The 24549-nt window shown below is 41.3% G+C and overlaps 1 protein-coding gene across 1 annotated transcript in view; it reads right to left on the bottom strand.

Moving 5' to 3' along the window:
* Positions 1–548: 548 nt before the first annotated feature.
* Positions 549–24549, bottom strand: part of LOC124544938 (odorant receptor Or2-like) — a 125524-nt gene continuing 101523 nt past the window's right edge. The window contains exons 5-6 of the mRNA XM_047123689.1: positions 5322–5477; positions 549–706 (exon numbers count right to left, since the gene is read on the bottom strand). Coding sequence (XP_046979645.1) covers positions 626–706; positions 5322–5477 — 237 coding nt within the window. The 3' untranslated portion in view covers positions 549–625. The remainder of the gene's footprint in view (positions 707–5321; positions 5478–24549) is intronic.

Here is a 24549-nt window from a genome sequence, read left to right as displayed (position 1 = left end):
ATAAATCAGAGCTTACTCTATCCACTCATATTAGCAGACCTCGTATACCAGGACACTTACAAGGCATTTAATCATCGCTGTAATAACATCTTTGAATACTTGTTTCATTCTTTATTTAGACTGACATTCATATTCATCACTTCTTTATACTACGAAAATTGGTAGTGAATACATAATTAAATGGGTCAGCTTACCTAGATGCTGGTGTTCTCGTGTGGTTATTTGTTTGACGTGCTCCCTGTTATCCGTACCGTGATTCTAAATTATACAATATGTTTTAGAATTAAGCAATTTTTTGGTATTTAGCTTCTCATATGCGTGTCAGTACATTTGTGACAGTGTGGTTTACAGTATCAAGCACAAATATATTATCTGTGATCAAAACATTGTTGGATGTCAGACTTGTGTGGTTTTATTATTAAATCTGAAACGAATTTCGTAACGTTTTGCTGACACATAAAGAAAAGTTGCAGTTTAATTAATGTGCGTGATAAGTAAAGTATCAGTCATTTCAGCTGTAATTTAGAATTAATGAGTTGACAGTGGATGTTCGATGAAAAGTCTGGCTGAATCTTCTCTTGTTCGATATCTTGCGTGCTATGTGGGACATCGACGTACGTTATCGTTACGGAGTAGCTTCGTTCCCCTCTTCAAGATTTTTCATTTGGCGCAACAGCGTGTAGAACGAGTACGACGCATTTAATAGCTACAACAAAAAAAGAAACGTATCTTTATTAATTAACGTAGGAAAATTCTGATTTGTTCTGTCAGAGCTAACAAAGAACTGCGAAGGACTAACTCTGGAATTTCACTGTGCAATGTTCTAAACATATAACCTAATTACTAGCTATTTTACAGACAGGGTGTGGGGAGCGGGGAAGCATACAACAGTGCCTAATAAAATCACTTAAGTGGGAACATACATCGATTAAAAAAAAGAACGACATTATCGCAACAACTACACTGACAATAAGGTGTATTTCAGTAATTAGCTGCAGCATATACCTGACAGAGACGAGACGTGGCCTCTATGAGACAGTAAAACAGATATCGATTGCAATCATCTGTTGGAAGGGTTCAGTGACTGCCATAGAAATTTGAAACTGTCTCCTTCAATTCAGCTGATGCCCTTCGAGAGGAGTAGGCAACTTCCCGACGCCTGATTTCTACTATAGCATCACAAACACAACTGTACACCGCACAAGCACTAATTGCAGTAAGCCACATCATGAAGGTACACAATTGATACTTCATGATAGGATGGAGCATTCAGTAGCAGACTGACTTCTTTGGGACCCTGCCAAGAATAGCATTTCAGGATTCCCACATCAGCCCGTTAAGCTCATTTCGTGAGTAAGGAGGTCCTTTTGGCTTGTAGTGAGGTGACAGTTTTGGCATTTTAGGCAATATAGCTTTATTTTTGTGGAAACAATCGTGTTTTTGCTACGTGAGTGGGCGCGGTTTAATTTGCTTTATTATTTTGTTATTTTGGTTTAAGCTTACGTCTACAGCCAAAACCTGTTGAGCGCTTTCACTCGCTTTGGACACTCCTAGAGGCATCTTGCAAACGGGACTAGTCCTCCTATCCAGTCTAATTTGCTTAAGAAATGGTGTAACCGTGTCTGGTGCACGTTGCTGCTGCATCGGGTCCCTTTATCCAGGGCCTCAGCGCGAGCAACCGCTGGGAACGGACGCGTCCTCAACACAGGCAAGCGCTGATAGTGTACAGGCTTGTGCACTTTGTATGTGCTTATGAATAAAAGTATTTTTATAGCACTTCAGGATTTCTTCCTGACTATGGAGGCTCTTTTGGCTTTTGTGAGGTAACAGTTTTAGCATTTTAGGCAATATACGAGGGCTGTCCAGAAAGTAAGTTACGATTGATCGCGAAATGAAAATCACAGTGAAAATCAGAAATGTTCCATTTGTAACAGTTAGCTACACCTTTCAGCTACTTCTCTACGTAGTCGCCGTTCTGAGTCAGACATTCGTCGTAGCGTTGTACCAACATTCCAATACCCTCATCATAGAAGGCAGCCGCCAGTGCTTTCCGCCAATTCTCTACGCTGGCCTAAAGCTCGTTGTCTGTGCCAAAATGTTGTCTTCATAGCCAGCGGTTCGTTTGAGCAGAGATGAAACTCAGTGGGAGACAATTACGGGCTGTATTGTGGGTAACCAAACATTTCCAATTGAAACGATGCAGGAACATCTTCATTGCCCCTGCAGAATGAGGCTGAGAATTGTCTTGAAGAAAAAACCGCACGACACTTATGTAATGTTGGTTGCATAGCTTCAGGGGAAAATTCTCACTAGGCCCTCGTACTTGGCGGGAGACACTATTTCCTATAACATCTTTACGCGCTCACTAAGAGCTCAGGAATGAAAATAGCGACATAATTCTTCCTAGAGTCATACTAGAGACACTGCCCAACACATCTTTGCAAAGCTTTATCGGATTTTCATAGTCGTTTCCGTTTCGCGACCGATCGTAACTTACTTTCTGGACAGCCCTCGTAGCTTTTTAGGAAATTCAAAATTCTGAGATCAATTGTGTAAAGAGTGTGCCAAGAATACAAATTTCATGTGTAACCTTTCACCAAGGACAACGTTGTGGCCGGAGGCGTTCATTTAATGACTGAGACCAGCAGCATTTACGTAGAGTTGTCAGTGCTCAAAGACAAGCAACACTGCGTGAAATAAGTGCAGAAAACAATGTGGGACGTATGATGAACATATCTGTTAGGACAGTGAGGCAAAATTGGGCGTTAACGGCCTACGGCAGCAGACTACAGACGTCAGTGTCTTTGCTAACAGCACAACATTGCCTGCAGAATCGCTCCTGGGTGAGAAACAATATCTGTTGGACCCTAGACGACAGAAAAACTGTCACCTGGTCAGACGACTCCTGGTTTCAGTTGGTAAGAGGTGATGGTAGGGTTCAAGTTTGACACAGAACCCACAAAGCCATGGATCCAAGTTGTCAACAAGGCACTATGCAAGCTCGTAGTGGCTCCATAATGGTGTGGGCTGTGTTTACATGGTACGGACTGTGTCCTCTCATCCAACCGAATCAGTCACTGGCTGGAAATGGTTATGTTCGGCTACTTGAAGATCTTTTGCAGCCGTTTGCAACAGAATTTTTATGGATGACAATGAGCCATGTCGCCAGGCCACAATTGTTCGCGACTGGTTTGAAGAACATTCTGGACATTTTGAGAATGATTTGGCCACCCAGATCACCCAATACAAATCCCATTGAACGTTTGTGGGACATAATGGAGAGGTCAGTTCATGCGCAATGTCCTGCACTGGCAACACTTTTGCAATTATGGATGGCTATAGAGGTAGAAGGGCTCAATATTTCTACAGACCTAATAATACACACGATGTGCATGGATCACAAGGAAACCACGAGGGGATAATAGTAATGGAAGAACAAGAGTAAGCGTTCAAACTACAAAGGGCACAATGTAGGAGGGTAGGCTTGCATCTACTGTTAAACCTGTACATGAAATGCCACAGGAAACAAAAAAAGTTGGAAATGCGATGAAAATTCTGAGTGAAAGGATATCAACTGTAGCAATCATTGAGGATCTTATCATCCTCTGTGAAAGTGAGGAAAAATTAAAGCATCTCTCGAACGGAAGGAATAGTCTACTGGGTGCAGAATACAGACTGAGAAATAAAAAAAAGGGAAATGAAAGTATTAGAGACCACCAGGAATGAAACTAGTAACAAGCTTAACTTCAATATTGGAATAGCTGACAAAATGTACAAATTCTGCTGCTTTGGAAGTATGTAACACTTGATGATCTCCTGGTGGGATAGACTCAGGAAAATGTCATCATCAGGAGAAACAAAACTGGTGTTCTATGGATGTGAGCACGGAATGTTTGATCCCTTAATCACTCAGGTAGGTTAGAAAATTTAAAAAGGGAAATGGATAGGTTGATGTCGGCAGTAATGGGAATCAATGAAGGTCGGTGAGGGGAGGGACAGGACTTCTGGTCAGGTGAATACAGGATTATAAATACAAAATCAAATAGCGGTAATGCAGGAATAGATTTAATAATGAATAAGAAAACAGGAATGTGGATGAGCTACTATGAACAGCATAGTGAACGCATTACCGTAGATAGACACAGCCAGCAGATGACACTCTGTGAGGAATTACCTTGGGAGTGACATTAAGGAGACAGCAATGAGTTCTCTTGCACCATACCCTCACAACACGGATGTATCTACCAGTGCAGGACCAGATGCCTGCAAGTCAACTGTATACGTTTTGTATTAGACTAAGGAAGTGTTTGTGTGAAGTTCAGATTTTATGTTTTTCTATTTGTGTACGAGAGGAAACAGCCGGGAACTATGGTACAGTCCGATTGGGAAACTACATTAAAAAATCTTGAATATTCCCATGAAAAGTGTTCTCTTAAGTAGTCAAACATACAGACATTTGAAATCCTTTTGGTTAATTCTTATTGAGCCCATTTGACACGGCCAAACTTATCTTCCTGATGAGGGACGTTACGATGTCAGCCTGTGCAAGGACCCTTCTGCTACAGTAAGAAATGTGACTGTAAAATGTGTGTGACAGGTGATTCGACTATATAAACTGATGGGTTAGGAAAAGTGCTGTCTAAGACTTCTGGTTGTGTGACTTTAACGCCCAGCTCAAAAGAAGAATTTCTGTTGGTGATGGAGAGCTTGCATAATGCCCTCTATAGTCCATGAAATATCTCTATTTACAAAATTGACCTGATTTTGTGCCTCTTCAACAAGAAGCTGTTCTACGTAGATCTGGTAGCGAGGTCTTGGATTCCTTTTAACGGGAGGATAACATTCGTAAGTTGGTTGTTAATGGTAGGTATTTACCAATTAGATCAAATCTCTATTAGGAGAGTAAATGTTTATTAGCAGCCATTTACTTTGAGGGAGATGTCTCGGTTTCAATGATGACCAACAACAGAAAGTGAGAAGCCTCAGAAGTGAGATCTAGGAAAATAAAGATGTCCAAGTAGAAAAGTCCTCTATGGTGCCAACTATAGAGAAGAGGGTATTCATCTACGTCGAGCATTCACCAATAGACAAATGGTCCTGTCGGTGGCATGGATTGAAGTTGGTGTTCGACAGCGAGAGGAAGGAGTTACTGTTGTTGGAGATATGTTGTGTTATGAGATACGTAATGTGAGGAAGGCACCCTGATGATGGGGTGGTTCTCAAATGGTGGGTAGTAATTTAGAGGAATGTGCTGCTCTTGACATACTAGACCTCTAGTTCTTACAGAGTTGACGGGTACACCTGACGTGGCGGCCACTTACCGAGAGGAAGGTGTCCCTGTTGATGGGGTGGACCTTGCCGGCGGTGAGGAAAGACGCCTTCTGAGCCCTGCTCATGACGATGCGCAGCAGGTTGGTTACCCGCCGGTCGGCTCCTGGCCACTGGCAGCTGTACACCGCGAATGACACGTACTCGCTCTGTAGGCAAAAGTTACAACTTCAGTGGCTGACAGCGCGGTTTCAGATTTAACCCTTTTGAAACTTCCCCTTTGAATGTAAAGAATGACAGTGCTGGAAAAACTCTTACGTTATTAGATTTTCAAACAGCTGAGCAAAACTCAACGTACTCAGACGGTTTTCTCTTTACTTATTCTGATCATCACTAAACTGACACGCAATATTTTTAGCGCAACGCAATCTGACTTTCAATAATCCCTAAAAAAGAATGGTCCTGACTAACAATAGACTATACCTTTCATGAATCACTTACCTCACAAAAATCTTCATTACTCGAACTACTGCAGTACAGCGAGCGCCAATAATGCCAGCTAAATAAAAGAAACTACTGAAGCACTGACTACTGATAGGCATAGTTAGCAAATGAAAGATTTTGATAGAGAATAAACAATGTATTTACCTTAATAATGTTCAAAAGTCATCATATATATATCAATTCATGACATCCATCTTTACAAATTTCCTTTTTCTGACGTACACACGTCCAGATCGTCTGTTCTCAAAACTCTGGCATCTCTCTCTCTCCACATCCACCACTGCTGGCGGCTCACCTCCAACTGCGCAACGCTACGCGCTGCTCACATCCAACTGCCCAACACTACAATAGCGAATATTCCAACAATGCCAACCAGCCACAGATTGCACACAGCGCAGTCAGTGGTTTTCATACAGGGAGCTACGTGGCGTCACCAACATAACACCCTAAACAGCCTACTTACACTTTATTGCCTGCTGGTGCCTCTAAGTACCACCTCTTGCAATCATTCTTTATTCTGACTGGACACATGTTTCCCACAGCCTGGGATTTTGGTACCTTTAAGTACATGTTCATTTTGAGTTGTAAACACTTCACTGGCTTCTGCATCTCGTTTGTTAGTCAAAGAGTATGTTTCTATAATCTTTGGTGGCACCTGAAGGTTTGCTTGGGAAAGATCGTATTTGTTTTATTTGCTGTCCTACGATTTTTAGCAGTTTTTGTGTTTACTAGCAAAGATGTGATGAAAGTTAGCAGTTCTTTTGTTAAATCTGTAGTCTTTATTTACGAAATAAGCCGAAAACCGTGTGATACTTTAGAGTACCGTCTGGCCGTGAATTTCCTTGCCACACAAGCGTGGTTTGTCGCTTTCTTCGATTTTTTATGCTACATTTAACTAACTTTTTCGATCTGTTTGCACAAGGGTCAGACTCCTTTTAGTGTTAGCACGGTTCTCAATATTTGAAATGTTGTTTCACACAGAAGTACCACTTTTTGGGTATTGGCCTCACTAACACATGGCAGAATTGTTGCAGCTCCTCTAAGAGGTTTGCCAGATTATAATGACGTTACGGAAGTAAGGAAGATGAAGACAATGATACTGATCCAAATCAAGCCAATAATCCTACCCGTTTATGTATTGATGAGATTTTTGTAAAAACTTCAGATTTTAATGCGATTTTTGAATTATTTTCATAGAATTTGCACCAGTTGAACTCGAAATAAGTTTATTTGCAACTACAGAGATAACGCTGCTTACATGAAAACCGTCTCAAAATTAGAAAGATATGAGACTAAAATTTACAGAAAGTGAAGGAAAAGTAGATAACTGAACTATTTTCTTCAACGTAAGAAATTGGTGAAACAATGTAGCGCAGTGAAGCCTGTACATTTTGCTTACAAACAGCGACATACTGAAGACCTGAAAGGCTACTTCCTTGATTTTTATCAAGGAAGAAATGAAACTTTGGAGAGGCAATCAGAAAATTTTGGGTTTATGAAAGACGTTTTGAGCAAAAACAGGAGGCTTAGCTTTGATAACTTTTTTCCTTATTTTGTCCTCCGTGGAGCGCAGAAGTAGAGAAAATTTCGTTTGTAGAGTAATAAAGATATACAGGAAAAGTTTCCCATCAGATATTTACCTTCCAAGGTAATGAAAAGAGGTTGCTTTCGTTATAGGATGCCATCCTCTAGAATTGAGATACTTTTTTGAAAGACAACCAAATTGTGTGCCTCGCTTCCAGTTACCATGAAAGTAATATTTGTCTCTAGAAAGCAGTAGGCTGGTATTAAAATCAACATTCAATGTTCTTCTTTAGTAAAGGACTAAAGTTATAATATGGGCTTTGTGAACTAAGTAGAAGACTTACTTCTGGTTAAATGCCGGGAAGAAGACCCAGAAAATATTTGTAATTGCTTATAAACTGTACTGTGTGCTATGCAGAAAGATTCCACTTCTGGAGTTCAGGAGAAAGGTTGCTCAGGGACTGATGTGACAGATTAGTGCAGAGCATATCAATCCCAAAGCTACAAGCCATGTTGTGACAGAAATCAAGGAAGAAATTATTCCCAGAGGATGCAAAATTAGGAAATAAATGTCTTAATTTTGTCACTTTTGTAGTAAACAGAGGAAGATCTGATGTAGGTAGCAAAAGAAAGGTTCAATCCGTACGAGGCTCAAAATGTTTATTTTGCGGAGTATTTCTTCGGTGGGATGTAAGTAAAAATATTTTTGCTGGACTCTAGTATCTGCTAACGGTCACTTATTTATAGCCTTAGTGCATTCTAACACATTTGAATTCGTTATTTAGTGCTGTGCTGAGAAGTGTTGGTCGACAAGCTATCGGACGGCCAGACCAATATTCGAAAGTACCACCTTCTTAAAATGGTAAAAATAAAAAATTAGAGCTCTGAAAAAAATTCACTATTGTATTGTTACTATTCACAGATGTTACCATGGAAAAACTGGAAAAGTATGTGTTTTTTATAGTTCAGGAAACAAAAGGTTAAGGTGCCCACCGTGTAGTTCGCTAGATCGCTACGTCAAAGTAACTGACTTCGTATAGTATTCTTTCCCTGTTACGTTCCTGGTAGCAAATGGTGGGCTATAGTTGGCTAACAGAATACAAGTGTAACTGTGCAGGTTTTGCTGGTTGCCGTGCGCGCTCAAATAGATCGGCAAAGCTGAGACTTATCCGGGAAGCCAATACTATTGCTATTTGTGTAGGAACAAATTTTATAAACGCAAATCAATAACTGATATTTGTTATGTGGTTGACACAAACAAAATTTTGTTCGCATGAACCTTGTTAGAGTTCGGGATATTTCAGGTTTGCAAAATTATTTACGGACACACGTGGAACTCTAAAATTTTTAAATAACCTGTCGGATAAAATGCTAGCAACAGAAACGGTACATAGCTTAAGGAATGATTATAAACAGTTATGACATTTTTCTACTAAGTAAAGCAAAATTGTAATGTTACCTATGGTAACATGAGGGAAAACATCTGATATTGGAGTATAAAAATACGTAAGCTACATAAAATGTTGCATAATACTTGATTAAACGTAAGGAAAATAAATTTAAATGCATTTAATTCACATTTTCATTAATTTTGAGCAATTAAGCGTCCGTAGCGACCTAAAGTGTGATGATCACGTGCAACTACACGGCGCAACACAATTAAAGGTTCGCTTTTTCGAAACCCCGTAATTACCTGGAGTTGTGATGTACGAGTTTTAGTTTTGGCTCAAAGGTGCCTACAATCTTCCTCTGCAATGGTGTAAAAGCGTGGCACCCTGTGACGTTACCCTCTGGCTCGACGACGCTTCAGACAGCAAGGTATCGACAGATACGAAAGAAAGGGCAGGAGCTCGGAAGCTCATGTCAGGTGTAAGCTGGGTTAATGGTGTCACATTGACACCAAATTTCGTCACTATACTGCTCAACGCTACCGTGGACGTGTCACACGATGGGAGGGTTGTCACACACCCTCTTACTCGCATTTCACGTTTTCTTTTGACGTCACCGCGATGGGGGTCAGAAGCGCGACGCTCGTCGTTGAAATCACGCAGCTTTCTTATGGGTGGCCGAGGAAAATATTTAAGGTACACTGCCGTCCGGTACTGACACGAAAAGGCGTCAATGAAGCCACACCTTCCCTTGGGGCCTCGATACCCACAGATTTCGCAGTCAATTCGCAGTGCCGTGAGGAACAGGACGACGTTCTTCACAATCTTTGAAGATACTGACACCCCCCGCCCCCCCTCTATTCGGTCGATCCAACCCTTGTGTAAGGAAATCGTGGGCCTGAAACCCCACTGAAGTGTAGTGCGACCGCAATTTTTTGTTGTGCTATTCAGGGTGAAACTACTACGAATTAGCATTCGACGCAATCTGAATGTGATCTTCTTTTCCAGCCCTCCTGTGGCGTGATCACGGGGAGGGTGGGGCTATATAAAGAGGGAAGGGGGCCTTGCGGCATTAACACATGAGTCAATAAAAGGGCACAGGTTATGTCTAAGAGGCCCCAGTTCTACAACACGCTCAGTGCTACACCTGCGTCTTTGTCGAGCACTTTAAAAATGTACCTGTACAGAGATGATGATGATGATGGTGTTCGGTTTGTGGGGCGCTCAGCTGCTCGGTCATCAGCACCCGTACAAAGTCCCAATTTTTACACGGTCCATTTTTTCACAATCCAATCTAGTCACTGTCACAAATGATCAAGATGATGGTGATGAAATGATGAGGACAACACAAACACCCAGTCCCCGGGCAGAGAAACCCCCAACCCGGCCGGGAATCGAACCCAGGACCTTGTGATCCAGAGGCAGCAACGCTACCTGTAGAGAGACAGACACTGGTTACTGTGCGCTAGTGTGACTCATGCCTGACTTTCGACACCCCTTAGATTTCGCGTGCGTACAGCAGGCGCTAGTTCACCGACATAGCGCCACTTAGCTCAGGCCTGTTGAAAGGGATGCCTATCACGACGGCCCCCAGCAATCAGTGACTCGCTGTCTCTGGCTAGGAGGGCTGCTCCGAAAGATAGGCGCGATCGAATGCGAAATGGAAACCACAGTGAGAATACGACGAAGATTTGCACAAATGTGTTCGACAGTTTCTCTAGTATTCCCGTCGATCGCGCCGCATCGCTCTTTCCAATTCTGAGCGCACAATGACCACGAAAAGACGTGTCCCGCCAGCTATGAGTGCCTGGTGAGAGATTTTACCCGATGGAATGCAGCCCACATAACGTAACTTTCATCCTTTTAATTCTTCTTGGAACTCTCGGCTGCACTCTTTAGGGGCAATAAAAATGTTCCTGCAGCATCTTCAATGGCAAGTGTTTGATGACCCACAACAGAGTCCGTAACTGGTTCCCCTGAATTTCATCTCTGCTCGCATAAACCGCTTTCTATAAAGGCAACATTTTAGCACACACAACAAGCTGTAGACCAGCATAGAAAATTGGCGGAAACTATAGGAATCTGCCTTCTATGATGAGGGAACTGAAAAGTTGGTACAACGCTACGACAAATGTCTAAGTCGGATCGGCGACTACGGGAAGTAGCTGGAAGTGTAGCAACTGTTGCAAATAAAACATGTTTGATTTTCACACTGATTTTCATTTCGCAACCAATCGTACCTTGCTTTTTCACATAGTCCTCATATCCGGTATGAGGCGCCTTAGAGCGCCCTTTGCCGTTTTCCTCATGGATGTCTCAATGCCGCATCTCTCTGCGATTACACTACAGGAGGACTGGAAAAGCATGAACACCCTTTACTGCTTCCGTTCACACTCATATTTCATCGAATGCTTTTGAACGGTCCCTATTGGTTCTACCAGAGCAAAAACTGGGCTCCTGCTACACTCTAAAGAAGTACAATTACATTCAGGGCGGTTGCAGACACACGATGTCCTTAGAAAAGGGCCGAATGGACCAGGACGGGGGTGGAGGGGGGCATTCAGGAGTGTCAACATTGTGAAGAACGTCGCCCTGTTGTCTGTCACACAGTAATTTTTTTTTATGGTTACATGTGAAGGGGACGGAAGAAGGCTGTAGGAGGATTTCAGCCAAATAGGTGACGGTTACGGGGTTTCGAAAAAGGGGTTCTTTACCTCTGTTGTGCAGTGTAGTTGTAGGAAAAGCATATGCTAGGCTGAGACTCACTGAAGTAAGCTTAACGAAATGTAAATCGTCCACGAAAGAAGTGACGTACAAAACAGTCATCCGACCTATTCCTTGACTATTGATCGTCAGTCTAGGATCATTACCGGGATGGATTAATGGAAGAGAGTGAGTGAGAGAGAGAGCAGGAGATAGAAGATCCAGCTAGGAACGGCGCGTTTCGCAACGGTTTCGTTTAGTAAACGCGAGAACATTACAGAGGCGCTCATCGAAGCGTAGTGGCAGACGCTACAACACGGTGTCCTGCATTGCAGAGAGGTTTGCTGTTAAAATTCCATATGCATAAATTCTAAAAAGTGTCGGGCAACGCGTTACTTTCTCCCACATACACCGCGCGAAATGCCGAGAAATTTAGAGAAACTAGAGTCCACACGGAGAACTGCTGACAGTCGTTCTTCCAAGGCATCGTTCCTAAACTGAACATGGATGATCGAGGAAGGGGGTGGGGGGATGATAGTGACACCGTAAGTACTCTCCATCGCACAGTGTAAGGAGTCTTATGGGGTATAGACGTAGGTGCAAGTGTAATATAAAGGACGACCAAAACGTTTCCGTTTGAGAGCATTACTGCAGAGTATGTGCAACGTAGCACCACACTGATGTGGGTGTATAAGCACCGATATGTAGACAAGGGATTAGTGTGGCATTCATGTCTTTCCGATGTCCATGCTGTGATTGCGGAGACGTGAACTATGGCGACCTCATTACCAAAAATATACAAACATGACCAATTTGCTGTTATTCTTTTCTTGGCTGCTGAAGGAGAAACACCCATCGGAGAATAGAGAACATGTATAGGGCAGCATGTCTGTCGAAAACTGCGCAAGAGATGTTGAAGTTTCATGTTAACGCTCGTCCTCATATCACAAATGTCCTAACGCGTTACGCCAACTCAAGTGGGACTTGTTCGAGCACCCGCCCTATTGTCTTGATCTCTACCCATGCTGTTACACGCCTTCAGTCCATTAAAAAAGACTTTGATTTGTCGACGATTCCTGTCGGATGAGTATGAGCAGCAGGCAGTTACGGACTTCTTCACGCAGCAGGACATGGTATTTTACTAAACGGGTATCTTTAACCGTATGCCTCAGTCTGATAATTGCATCAATGCTCACAGAGAATTTGACTAATTGGCATACCGATTATGGACTGTATGGCCTTTGAACGGAAACTTTTTGGTCGACCCTTACAGAAATTCTCCAACGCAGACATGAAGCACCATATATTGAGATGAGAACAATTTTCATCTACCTTCTTGAAAAAAAAAATCGCGGTGTATTTCACGCTATCTAAATTCAGTAAATGGATCGAAAACGTTTGTCCACTCTCTCCTTGCCTCACAGGTACTGCTTTTTAGTAATAATGGCCCAAAAATGGTTCAAATGGCTCTGAGCACTATGGGACTTAACATCTGAGGTCATCAGTCCCCTAGAACTTAGAACTACTTAAACCTAACTAACCTAAGGACATCACACACATCCATTCCCGAGGCAGGATTCGAACCTGCGACCGTAGCGGTCGCGCGGTTCCAGGCTGTAGCGCGTAGAACCGCTCGGCCACTCTGGCCGGCTAATAATAGCACATATAAACAAAATTGATTGTACAGCTTCAAGGCATTTAATGTTACTTGATGGCGACGGGGTTACTGGATATGATGATATCTCCATTAATTTTTCTGCCGGTAATGTAACAGAATTAGCCCCTCTCTTACCTAACGTTTATTGAAGATGTCTCTAACTACGGAGCAATCTTTCCTGTTATTAAGGAAGATTGCTGACTGGACTTATGTCACTGCCTAAGATTTCTGCATTACCGTGATATGCGTTTTGTCTCATATGATGAAGATTTTTGAATATTAAATTACCTTTCTCCATTACCAAAATTGCTTCCGTATGCTGTGACGCCTGACAACCAGCTCGCTGATGTCTTTCATACACTCAGAAGATCGTAGCTAGCAGAGTTCATATTGGTGATGGGTTTTTTGACGAGAGGAATGAGATATGACCGTCAGGCCTACTTTTCGCAATATACAACGTGATGGACTTACATTTCGGTACTTTTTAAATGTTGGTGATCTGTTTTAACAAAGGCAAATACTCATAATAATGGAATACATTATTAATAATAATAATTCCGTATGGCTAAACGACCTGGAGCGACTCTTTCAACTGAACGCAATTTTGTTGACTTGTGTGTCCCTAATCCACTCCTAATCCTAGTGGGGAAAGGGATCCTACAGTTTAACATGGAGTCCCCAATCACATGTCGTTCCTGTTGAATCTTCCGATCATTGAAAGATGAAGGCTAGTTAAAGGCAGACACAAATATCCGGCAGCCTTTCGGGTTCCAGACACGCGCTTTCCCGCTACACGACCAGCCACGACTAACGCAACAATGGTCAGTATGTTACAATTTTCCTGATCTCCGAGACACAGACATTTTATTTTTAGAACGCTGATGGTTGATCACTGCACGACAGTAGTTCTCAAAGAGAAAAATTACATCATGTAAGTATTTCCCAGATGTAAGGAGACATTGGGGCGTAAAACGCAGTTGAAATGTGGACTTCCTGTTGTGGGTTTGAATAACGTCTACCCAGAACTCTGAAACTTCACGTGTACTGCTTGTGTTCTATTTTCTGACAAAAGCTAACGATTCGCAACGTACTAGTTGATTTACAGCAACCAAAAGAAAAAGGAAAAAATGAACTGAAGTAAAATTAATCATCAGAAGAACCTATTTGCTGTTACCTAACAACTGATGGGCAAGCACACAATCACGTAATAAATTTAGTGGTTCGTCTGCTGTTATAAAGTAGGAGTCTGATTGTGCGCAGTTACATTGTGCCCTTAAGAAATTCTTTAAATAATAGTAAGCCAACGTAAGATACAATCAATAAATGTTAAAGAAAAATAAATTGGAAATATTAATTAAGGCAAATCTGGACTAGTCCGTTAGGACAACAACGTACTCTGATACCAAAGTTCCGTTCAATGTCAGTTTTATTCAAGTCAAGAAAACAAGTTAACTGCAATGGTGGTCATACAGTGATGATAATACTCCAAGAATTAAATATGAATTTCGAATACAAGTCCAAACAAAGCAAGCAAAGAGTACGCACAACGCTTACTTTTGTCAAAGGCATTGTCATGTGCTTTGATTCTTTGATCTAAGCAAATTCTCTGCATGTGGGCAGTCCGTTGAAGTCTATTGAATAAACGATCTAATAAAGTGCAATATAACGATCCATACTAGTACACTATTAAACACATCTCCAGAATTACACACTGTTGTTGTTGTTGCGGTCTTCAATCCTGAGACTGGTTTGATGCAGCTCTCCATACTACTCTATCCCGCGCAAGCTTCTTCATCTCCCAGTACCTACTGCAATCTACATCCTTCTGAATCTGCTTGGTGTACTCATCTCTTGGTCTCCCTCTACGATTTTTACCCTCCACGCTGTCCTCCAATACTAAATTGGTGATCCCTTGATGCCTCAGAACATGTCTTACCAACCGATCCCTTCTTCTAGTCAAGTTGTGCCACAAACTTCTCTTCTCCCAATCCTATTCAACACCTCCTCATTAGTTACGTGATCTACCCATCTAATCTGCAGCATTCTTCTGTAGCATAACATTTCGAAAGCTTCTATTCTCTTCTTGTCTAAATCGTCCATGTTTCACTTCCATACATGGCTACACTCCATACAAATACTTTCAGAAACGACTTCCTGACACTTAAATCTATACTCGATGTTAACAAATTTCTCTTCTTCAGAAACGCTTTCCTTGCCTTTGCCAGTCTACATTTTATATCCTCTCTACTTCTACCATCATGAGTTATTTTGCTCCCCAAATAGCAAAACTCCTTCACTACTTTAAGTGTCTCATTTCCCGATCCAATACCCTCAACATCACCCGACTTAATTCGACTACATTCCATTATCCTCGTTTTGCTTTTGTTGATGTTCATCTTATATCCTCCTTTCAAGACACTATCCATTCCGTTCAACTGCTCCTCCAAGTCCTTTGCTGTCTCTGACAGAATTACAATCTCATCGGCGAGCCTCAAAGTTTTTATTTCTTCTCCATGGATTTTAATACCTACTCCGAATTTTTCTTTTGTTGCCTTCACTGCTTGTTCAATATACAGATTGAATAACATCGGGGAGAGGCTACAACCCTGTCTCACTCCCTTCCCAACCACTGCTTCCTTTTCATGCCCCTCAACTCTTATAAATGCCATTTAGTTTCTATACAAATTGTAAATAGCCTTTCGCTCCCTGTATTTTACCCCTGCCACCTTCAGAATTTGAAAGAGAGTATTAATGTCAACATTGTCAAAAGCTTTCTCTAAGTCTACAAATGCTAGAAACGTAGGTTTGCCTTTCCTTAATCTAGCTTCTAAGATAAGCCGTAGAGTCAGTATTGCCTCACGGAATCCTAAGTGATCTTCCTCAAGGTCGGCTTCTACTAGTTTTTCCATTCGTCTGTAAAGAATTCGCGTTAGTATTTTGCAGCTGTGACTTATTAAGCTGATGGTTCGGTAATTTTCACATATGTCAACACCTGCTTTCTTTGGGATTGGAAATATTATATTCTTCTCGAAATCTGAGGGTATTTCGCCTGTCTCACACATCTTGCTCTCCAGATGGTAGAGTTTTGTCAGGACTGGCTCTCCCAAGGCCGTCAGTGGTTCTAATGGAATGTTGTCTATTCCCGCGGCCTTGTTTCGACTCAGATCTTTCAGTGCTCTGTAAAACTCTTCACGCAGTATCATATCTCCCATTTCATCTTCATCTACATCCTCTTCCATTTCGATAATATTGTCCTCAAGTACATCGCCCTTGTATAGACCCTCTATATACTCCTTCCACATTTGTGCTTTCCCTTCTTTGCTTAGAACTGGGTTTCCAAAGGTCTCTTTAATTTTCCTGTAGGCAGTATCTATCTTACCCCTAGTGAGATAAGCCTCTACATCCTTACATTTATCCTCTAGCCATCCCTGCTTATATATTTTTGAGACGTTTGTATTCCTTTTTGCCTGCTTCATATACTGCATTTTTATATTTTCTCCTTTCATCAATTAAATTCAATATATCTTCTGTTACCCAAGGATTTCTACTAGCCCTCGTCTTTTTACCTACTTCATCCTCTGCTGCCTTCACTACTTCATCCCTCAAAGCTACCCATTCTTCTTCTACTGTATTTCTTTCCCCCATTCCTGCCATTAGTTCCCTTACGCTCTCCCTGAAACTCTGTACAACCTCTGGTTTAGTCAGTTTATCCAGGTCCCATCTCCTTAAATTCCCACATTTTTGCAGTTTCTTCAGTTTTAATCTACAGTTCATAACCAATAGATTGTGGTCAGAGTCCACATCCGCCCCTGGAAATGTCTTACAATTTAAAACCTGGTTCCTAAATCTCTGTCTTACCATTATATAATCTATCTGATACCTTCTAGTATCTCCAGGGTTCTTCCATCTATACAACCTTCTTTCATGATTCTTGAACCAAGTGTTAGCTATGATTAAGTTGTGCTCTGTGCTAAATTCTACCAGGCGGCTTCCTCTTTCATTTCTTAGCCCCAATCCATATTCACCTACTACGTTTCCTTCTCTCACTTTTCCTACTACCGAATTCCAGTCACCCATGACTATTAAATTTTCGTCTCCCTTCAGTATCTGAATAATTTCTTTTATTTCATCACGCATTTCTTCAATTTCTTCGTCATCTGCAGAGCTAGTTGGCATATATACTTGTACTACTGTAGTAGGCGTGGGCTTCGTGTCTATCTTGGCCACAATAATGCGTTAACTATGCTGTTTGTAGTAGCTTACCCGCATTCCTATTTTTTTTATTCATTATTAAACCTACTCCTGCATTACCCATATTTAACTTTGTATTTATAACCCTGTATTCGCCTGACCAAAAGTCTTGTTCCTCCTGCCACCGAACTTCACAATTCCCACTATATCTAACTTTAACCTATCCATTTCCCTTTTTAAATTTTCTAACCTACCTGCCCGATTAAGGGACCTGACATTCCACGCTCCGATCCGTAGAACGCCAGTTTTCTTTCTCCTGATAACGACGTCCTCTTGAGTAGTCCCCGCCTGGGGATCCGAATGGGGGACTATTTTACCTCCGGAATATTTTACCCAAGAGGACGCCATCATCATTAACCATACAGTAAAGCTGCATGCCCTCTGGAAAAATTACGGCTGTAGTTTCCCCTTGCTTTCAACCGTTCGCAATACCAGCACAGCAAGGCCGTTTTGGTTTGTGTTAGAAGGCCAGATCAGTCAATCATCCAGACTGTTGCCCCTGCAACTACTGAAAAGGCTGCTTCCCCTCTTCAGGAACCACGCGTTTGTCTGGCCTCTCAACAGATACCCCTCCGTTGTGGTTGCACCTACCGTACGACTATCTGTATCTCTCAGGCACGCAAGCCTCCCCTCCAACGGCAAGGTCCATGGTTCATGTTGCGTTGAAATGACTAACTTCAACTACCTGCACATCATGTTGTTATAAGCGACTCTAGGCCAAGCAAGCTCTTACCCAGAAGAAGGATAGCCACCGAAAGACCCCTAAACATTTAATGTAGGTTAATTCTTTCAAAGAAGAAGGCAGCAACCAGCCACTACTAATACCGCTATTTATTTAGGTAAATAGCGCCGTAACCGGTTTCGAACTAGCAAGTTCATCATCAGACGGCTGTTCACATGATTTGCAAGATACACTTTACATCATCGTCAGTTTTCGATTTTTTTCTTCCACTATGGCGAAATATTCTTGATGTGTTGGTGCCCTACGGTAGAAAACAGTCTTAGAAGCGCCCTATGTGAAAATAACCAACCTCCAAACGATGAAATACTGAGTAAATAAATATGTGAGGTTAAGTGGTTATGGTACCTACATCGAAAATTCAGCGCGATATTGTTGCGAAATAGCAGGATTATATTTTTCGAATATCCCAAAATATACCCAGCACTTATGTAATTTGTACATCACCATATTGTGCAAAGCACCACACACACACACACACACACACACACACACACACACAACACACCAAAAACTATTTGCCACATGTGAAGTTATTACAAAGATTGCAGCTTTACAAATACAGCAGTGTCAAAACGTTCTCTCTCAGAGACATTACAATATACAGATTACTTTGATTTCACAGTATGACTGTTTTTAAAGAATTACATAACATAATGAAAATTAAAACACAAAGATAAACCTTACATTATGAGCATACAATATTACAGATGAAATTGACAGATGTAGTAACCAGATTGTGTGAATGCTACTTATATGATATTATGTAAATACTGTGCTATATACTAGGAGCAACATAGAGGTGAAATAAAGTGAATAATATGACAGTAACAACTATATTAACATCTACGGTTCACTGAAAATGTGATAACTTCACATGTTGCAAATTCTTTTTGGTGTGTGTGTGTGTGTGTGTGTGTGTGTGTGTGTGTGTGTGTGTGTGAGTGTGGTGGTGGTGGTGGTTGTTGGGATGTTTAAGGGGGACTAAACAGCTGAGGTCATCAGTCCCCTGTGTGTGTGTGTGGTGCTTTGCACAGTATGGTGATGTACAAATTACATAAGTGCTGGATGTATTTTGGAATATTCGAAAAATACAATCCTGCAACTTCGCAACAAAATCGCGCGGAATTTTCGACGTAAGTACCATAACCACATAACCTCACATATTTATTTACTCTGTATTTCATCGTTTGGAGGTTAGTTATTTTCACATAGGGCGATTCTAACACTGTTTTCTACCGTAGGGCACCAACACACCAAGAATATTTCGCCACAGTGGAAGAAAAAATCGAAAACTGACGATTATGTAAAGTGTATCTTGCAAATCATGCGAACAGCCGTCTGATGATGAACTTGCCAGTTCGAAACCGGTTACGGCGCTATTTACCTAAAAATAAATAGCAGTATTAATAGTGGCTGGTTGCTGTCTTCTTCTTTGTAAGAATTAACTTACATTAATTGTACACAGCTACAGTCTCACTATGTCAGTTTTAGACAAAATAGCATACCCTTAAACATGCTCTCCTTGCTCCGTCCTCAACTTTGTCACATGACCACCACTGTAGTCATGTCAACTCTTAACTTCTAGACAATCGTTTGAAATTACTTACACGTTTTTAAACAAGTCCAAACTGTCCCTCAGCAAAATATTACAACCGTTAGTAGGGATATTACAACCGTAGTTGGGATCGACTGCGATGTCATCAGTTGGTTACTGTGGCACTACTAAGACATCAAAAAAGGCCTCCATTATAAATGGAATCAAAACATTATGTGCAAAGAAAAGGAAATGTCTGAAATGGTTAAGACACACAGAGATGTAAGACTGATTTCATATTACAAGAAACACTGTGCTCTATTAAGGAAAAGGATTAAAAATACTTATTTAATGACGAAAGCAACAATTCAGATAGTAAAATTAAATCTATATTGGCAACATTCAAAGAAAAACCAGGAAATCAGTTAAGGGGTGTGAAGGCTTTTTTATTAAAGAAAACAGCCGAATAATAAATGATAGTGGTCAAGTAGCCAATGTATTTAATTGTCCCATCATTGAAGTAGCTTAGAAGGTTGGCATGGACAGATCAAGAGATAGAGCAATGGAATACATGCAAAGCTATGTCTTATGCATACAAGCGAATTTCAGTTAGTCTGCTATGAAAAAGAAGTTAAGAATGTACATAACAACACAAAACCTCATGTGGTTGATAAAAATGGAAACGAGCGTGTGGCACCGTTGGCCGGGAGGCCCCATCCTGGAAGTTCGGCCGCCAAATGCAAGTCTTAATTCAGTCGACGCCACATTGGGCGACTTGAGAGCCGGTGATGAGAACGAAGTGATGATGAGGACAACGCAACACCCAGTCCCTGGGCGGAGAAAATCTCGAATACGGCTGGGATTCGAACCCAGGCCCGCTTGCATGGGAGGCGAGCACGTTACCACCTAGCTAAGCAGGCGGACATGAAGTTGATTATATCTCGAGTGGAGTACTAAACTCGTGTTCTTATTGTGTATGCAACGTTTTCTGTCGCATATGCATCACATCACATGACAGAGGATATTTCCAGGGAGACTAAAATATGTTATTGTCTCACCCCTTCACAAGAAAGATTGGAAGATAGATACTAATGGACACCAACCAGTCTCACTGCTTATCTCGTTCTCTAAGGCACTGGAAAAAATTATATGTGCGAGAACCATAAAACTCCTATTTCAAAATAAGACAATTACTCAGTCCCAGTTAGGAATGAGTGACAGAATGTTGCCAACTGGTGTCATTTATGACTTTCCTAAGCATCTGATTGAGTATTTCACAATACTCTCCTGAGGAAGCTGATATATCACAGATGAGATATCTAATTAGTTTTCATCCTGTCTAACTACAAGAATCCAGACAATAGCATTAAGAAACTCAGGGAGTGTACACACCGAAAGAGCATCTTTAAAATGGGAATCAATCACTACAGGTGGACCACGGGTATGGATATTGGGTCCACTTCTGTTCTTATTATATATATATATATATATATATATATATATATATATATATATATATATATATATATATATATGACCTTCCACAATTTATCCAAGAAATACAGTTCTTTTTGCTGGGGATGTAAATAGTATAATCAAGTCTTGTGGAGTAATTCCAGCACTTGAAAATATAAATAGTGTTTTACTGAAAATTAGTAAGTGGACAGTCACAGAATTTAGCTAAAACACAATACATGTAATTCAGAACTGTACAAGGCCTGACCACAGCGTTAGAAATAATGTGTAGGGTAGGACAATAAATGAAGTAGAATATTCTAAATTCTTAGGTGTTTATAATGATAGGAAATACAGACCTTAAATGTCTAGTCTCTGCAAATTTTGCGTTAAGAATGATATAACATTTGGAGGATGAAAATGAAAAAACATGTTGACTTTGATTTCCTTCTGTCAATCACTGATGCTTTATGGCTTCATATTCTGGGGTAACTCGTCATTAAGAAAAGAATGTTTGTTGCACAGTAGCTCGTAGGGATAATACGTGGTGTCCACTATAGAACCTCTTGTAGACAGCTCTTTGAATGTTTGAGGATACTAACAACAGCCTCGCGCTGTCTTTACTCACTTAAGAAGTTTGTTTTCTCGATACTATGCTTCACAACTTCTACTCTAAATTTTGTGTGTGTGTGTGTGTGTGTGTGTGTGTGTGTGTGTGTGTGTGTGTGTTTAAGAAAGGGAGAGACAGATATTGAACATAGCCATAAAACAATGCATGTATTAAAAAATTAAGATTTAACATAATTGTAAAACTAACCCGTTCCATATCATAGCGAGAAGTCGCAATTATGACCTAGGAAAATGAAAAAAAAAAAAAAAAAGAAAGAAAGAAATCGTCAGACAGCAAAACGCACATACTTGTTCCTACAAGTACTTTAGATAATACCTACATTCACTGGTTATTGAAATGAGACATTTACTGAACTATAAACCTAGCAATCGTATCCACAAAGCATGGTATCATGGTTCGATGGAATTTAAATGGGTCGAAAGGCTGGCCTGCTCAAAGACTCAACAAGACCTCAGTCCGCATAAAAACCGAGCAGCAATCACCCATCAGGCTTCAAGAAGAATAGAAAAGAATCCAACTTTCAATCCATAATAGTTAATGGATAGTACTCCCCCAAACGTTTTTAGGTGTCTCAAAATATCTGAAAAACCTCATACTGTTGAGGAACAGTTAATTTTCCCAGGCAATGAAACTATTCACCACAAACCTGGTTGTGATATACTCAAAAGAATTCTTTTGAACAACAACGCAGTTTGAGGACGCAGCGATAAAATAGGTTATGATTCTGAAAGCATCTTGTGTAATCTTCTGCAAACAATCCATTTCTCCACACACCAAGTCGAGTCAACCTTACCTGGTAATGAAATATTATTATTGGCATATGCTTGTTTTGTTATGGACAAAGTAAGCCATGAAGTACTACTCCTCGCGAGAAATGCGAGAACAATCACTGAAGTTGAATGAATTTTTAATCTTTGGAGATATTATTTCATGGAAAAACCGATCCCTTTATTAAATATAATCTCAGCGGCAACAGAAGGAGCACGTGCCATGTTGGGCGCTACCGTGTGGATTAGTAAAAGCCGCTTAAAACAAAATGTACCTGGCGTGTTTGCAGTACACTGCGTCATCCATCAATAACATTTAGTTGCTAAAAGTCTGAGACGTGGATTATATTAATCTCTCCAAATTGCCATTAACGCAGAAAACAAAATTCGAAGTAACGGTTTGAAGTCTAGGTTATTTGTGTAGTTATGCGAAAAACGTGACGAGAACTGATATCGGTTTCTCCTCCACATAGCAGTACGCTGGCTGTCGAAAGAATTATGTTTAACAAGGTTTTCCTCACATTTGAAAGTGTTTTAGAGTTTTTGGATGCTAAGGATCCAGTTTCAAAAGGAAATAAAATCAAGTCGAGACAAGACATTGTTTATTTTACAAATTTTCATACTAAATCTAATGACGTTAACTTGCTGTTAAATGTGACAGTCTACATTTGAGAAAAACAAAGTCTATCGTTACTGATTTTGTTGTCGGAATTAAACAATGAAGCAAAACATTGGACGCTGCGAATTTTCTCAGTTTCCAAGCGTCTCACGAACAAACTGCCGGAATGATGACGTTCGACATTTAAATGTCTTTCACAAAGACTTGAAACTAGGATGTAAATGCAACACTGTGCTACGAGTCCGCACAATCATACTGAAAAAGAGGATGTCACATTGCAAGAAGAACTGATCGGATTAAACACTAACAGAGAACTTGAGGTACAGGCCAGAAGGCGATACCAGCAATTATGGCTTCAGAGACACGTTCCTGTTGCTTACCCTGTATTGTGGATTACCGCAAAAAAGTTTTTGATAGCTCTTCCATCTTCAAACTTCGTGGAACTTGATGTTAGCGCGAATCTTCTTAGAGAAGATTGGCAGTAGTAGCCGACCGCGACAGACGCAGCAACAGGTAAGTAACGGCAATGTCATTTACGAGTTCCTATCCAGGAGTGAATTTTATTATATCATCTGTGTGGTTTAACAGTTTAGTTTCTTGAGTTTCTGCGTGTAAATTTAACATCTAATAGCCACAGTTCTCGCGTTTTCGTTTGCATCAAAAAGTAAAACGATTTTGTGACATATTACAAGTTCCAAATCAGGGTCAAATTATTTACTTTCACCTGAGTGCTTCGGTAGTTAGGTTTTCGAATATCTGCGTATTACTAGACACAGATCGTGCGTTTTCGTCAGGGTCTACAGTAGATTTGCGTAGCACGTGCCGATAGTCCGTTTATCTGCATAGTTTAGTTTCCCATGGTCTTTAGTATGGACAGGGACTGCGTTTGCTGTGTGCAGTTTCGAGCCGAGTTGGTGACACTTCGCTCTTAGCTTCAGGCTGTGATGGCTTCGGTTACACAGCTTGAGGCTGCAGTGGATGGGCACCATTGTTGTGGGGATCCAACGAACGTTCAGCACGTCAGAGTCCTCCGATCGGTCCTCACCGGTGGCCAATGCAGTTACTGCTCGCACTGAGTCTGACCCTTCACCTTTGGTCGAGTGGAAGGTCGCCCCGGGGCGAAGCAGGTGGCGAGGGTCTTCCCAGGTGGACGCACATAAGGCCTCCCCAGTTTGTCTGACAAACAGGTTGCAGGTGCTGTCTGTGGCTGACACTGTCGCCGAGCCAGATGCTGTCGCCTGTCCTGTTTCAGAGGAAACCACACAGCATGCAGGATCCGGGCAAGCGCAGAGGGTGGGATTATTGGTAGTGGGGAGCTCCAACGTTAGGCGCGTTATGGGGCCCCTTAGGGGCTTGCCTGACAAGAAAGGTAAGAAATCCAATGTGCACTCCATGTGCATACCAGATGTGGAAAGCGTCCTCCCGGATGCCACGAAAAGCACAGGGTGCAGCCAACTGCAAGTGGTGGCTCACGTCGGTACCGATGATGAGTGTCACTTTGGATCA

Source organism: Schistocerca americana, chromosome 1 (assembly GCF_021461395.2).
Source record: "Schistocerca americana isolate TAMUIC-IGC-003095 chromosome 1, iqSchAmer2.1, whole genome shotgun sequence".
Classification (NCBI taxonomy): Eukaryota; Metazoa; Arthropoda; class Insecta; order Orthoptera; family Acrididae; genus Schistocerca; species Schistocerca americana.
This window is presented reverse-complemented; position numbering and strand designations above follow the sequence as displayed.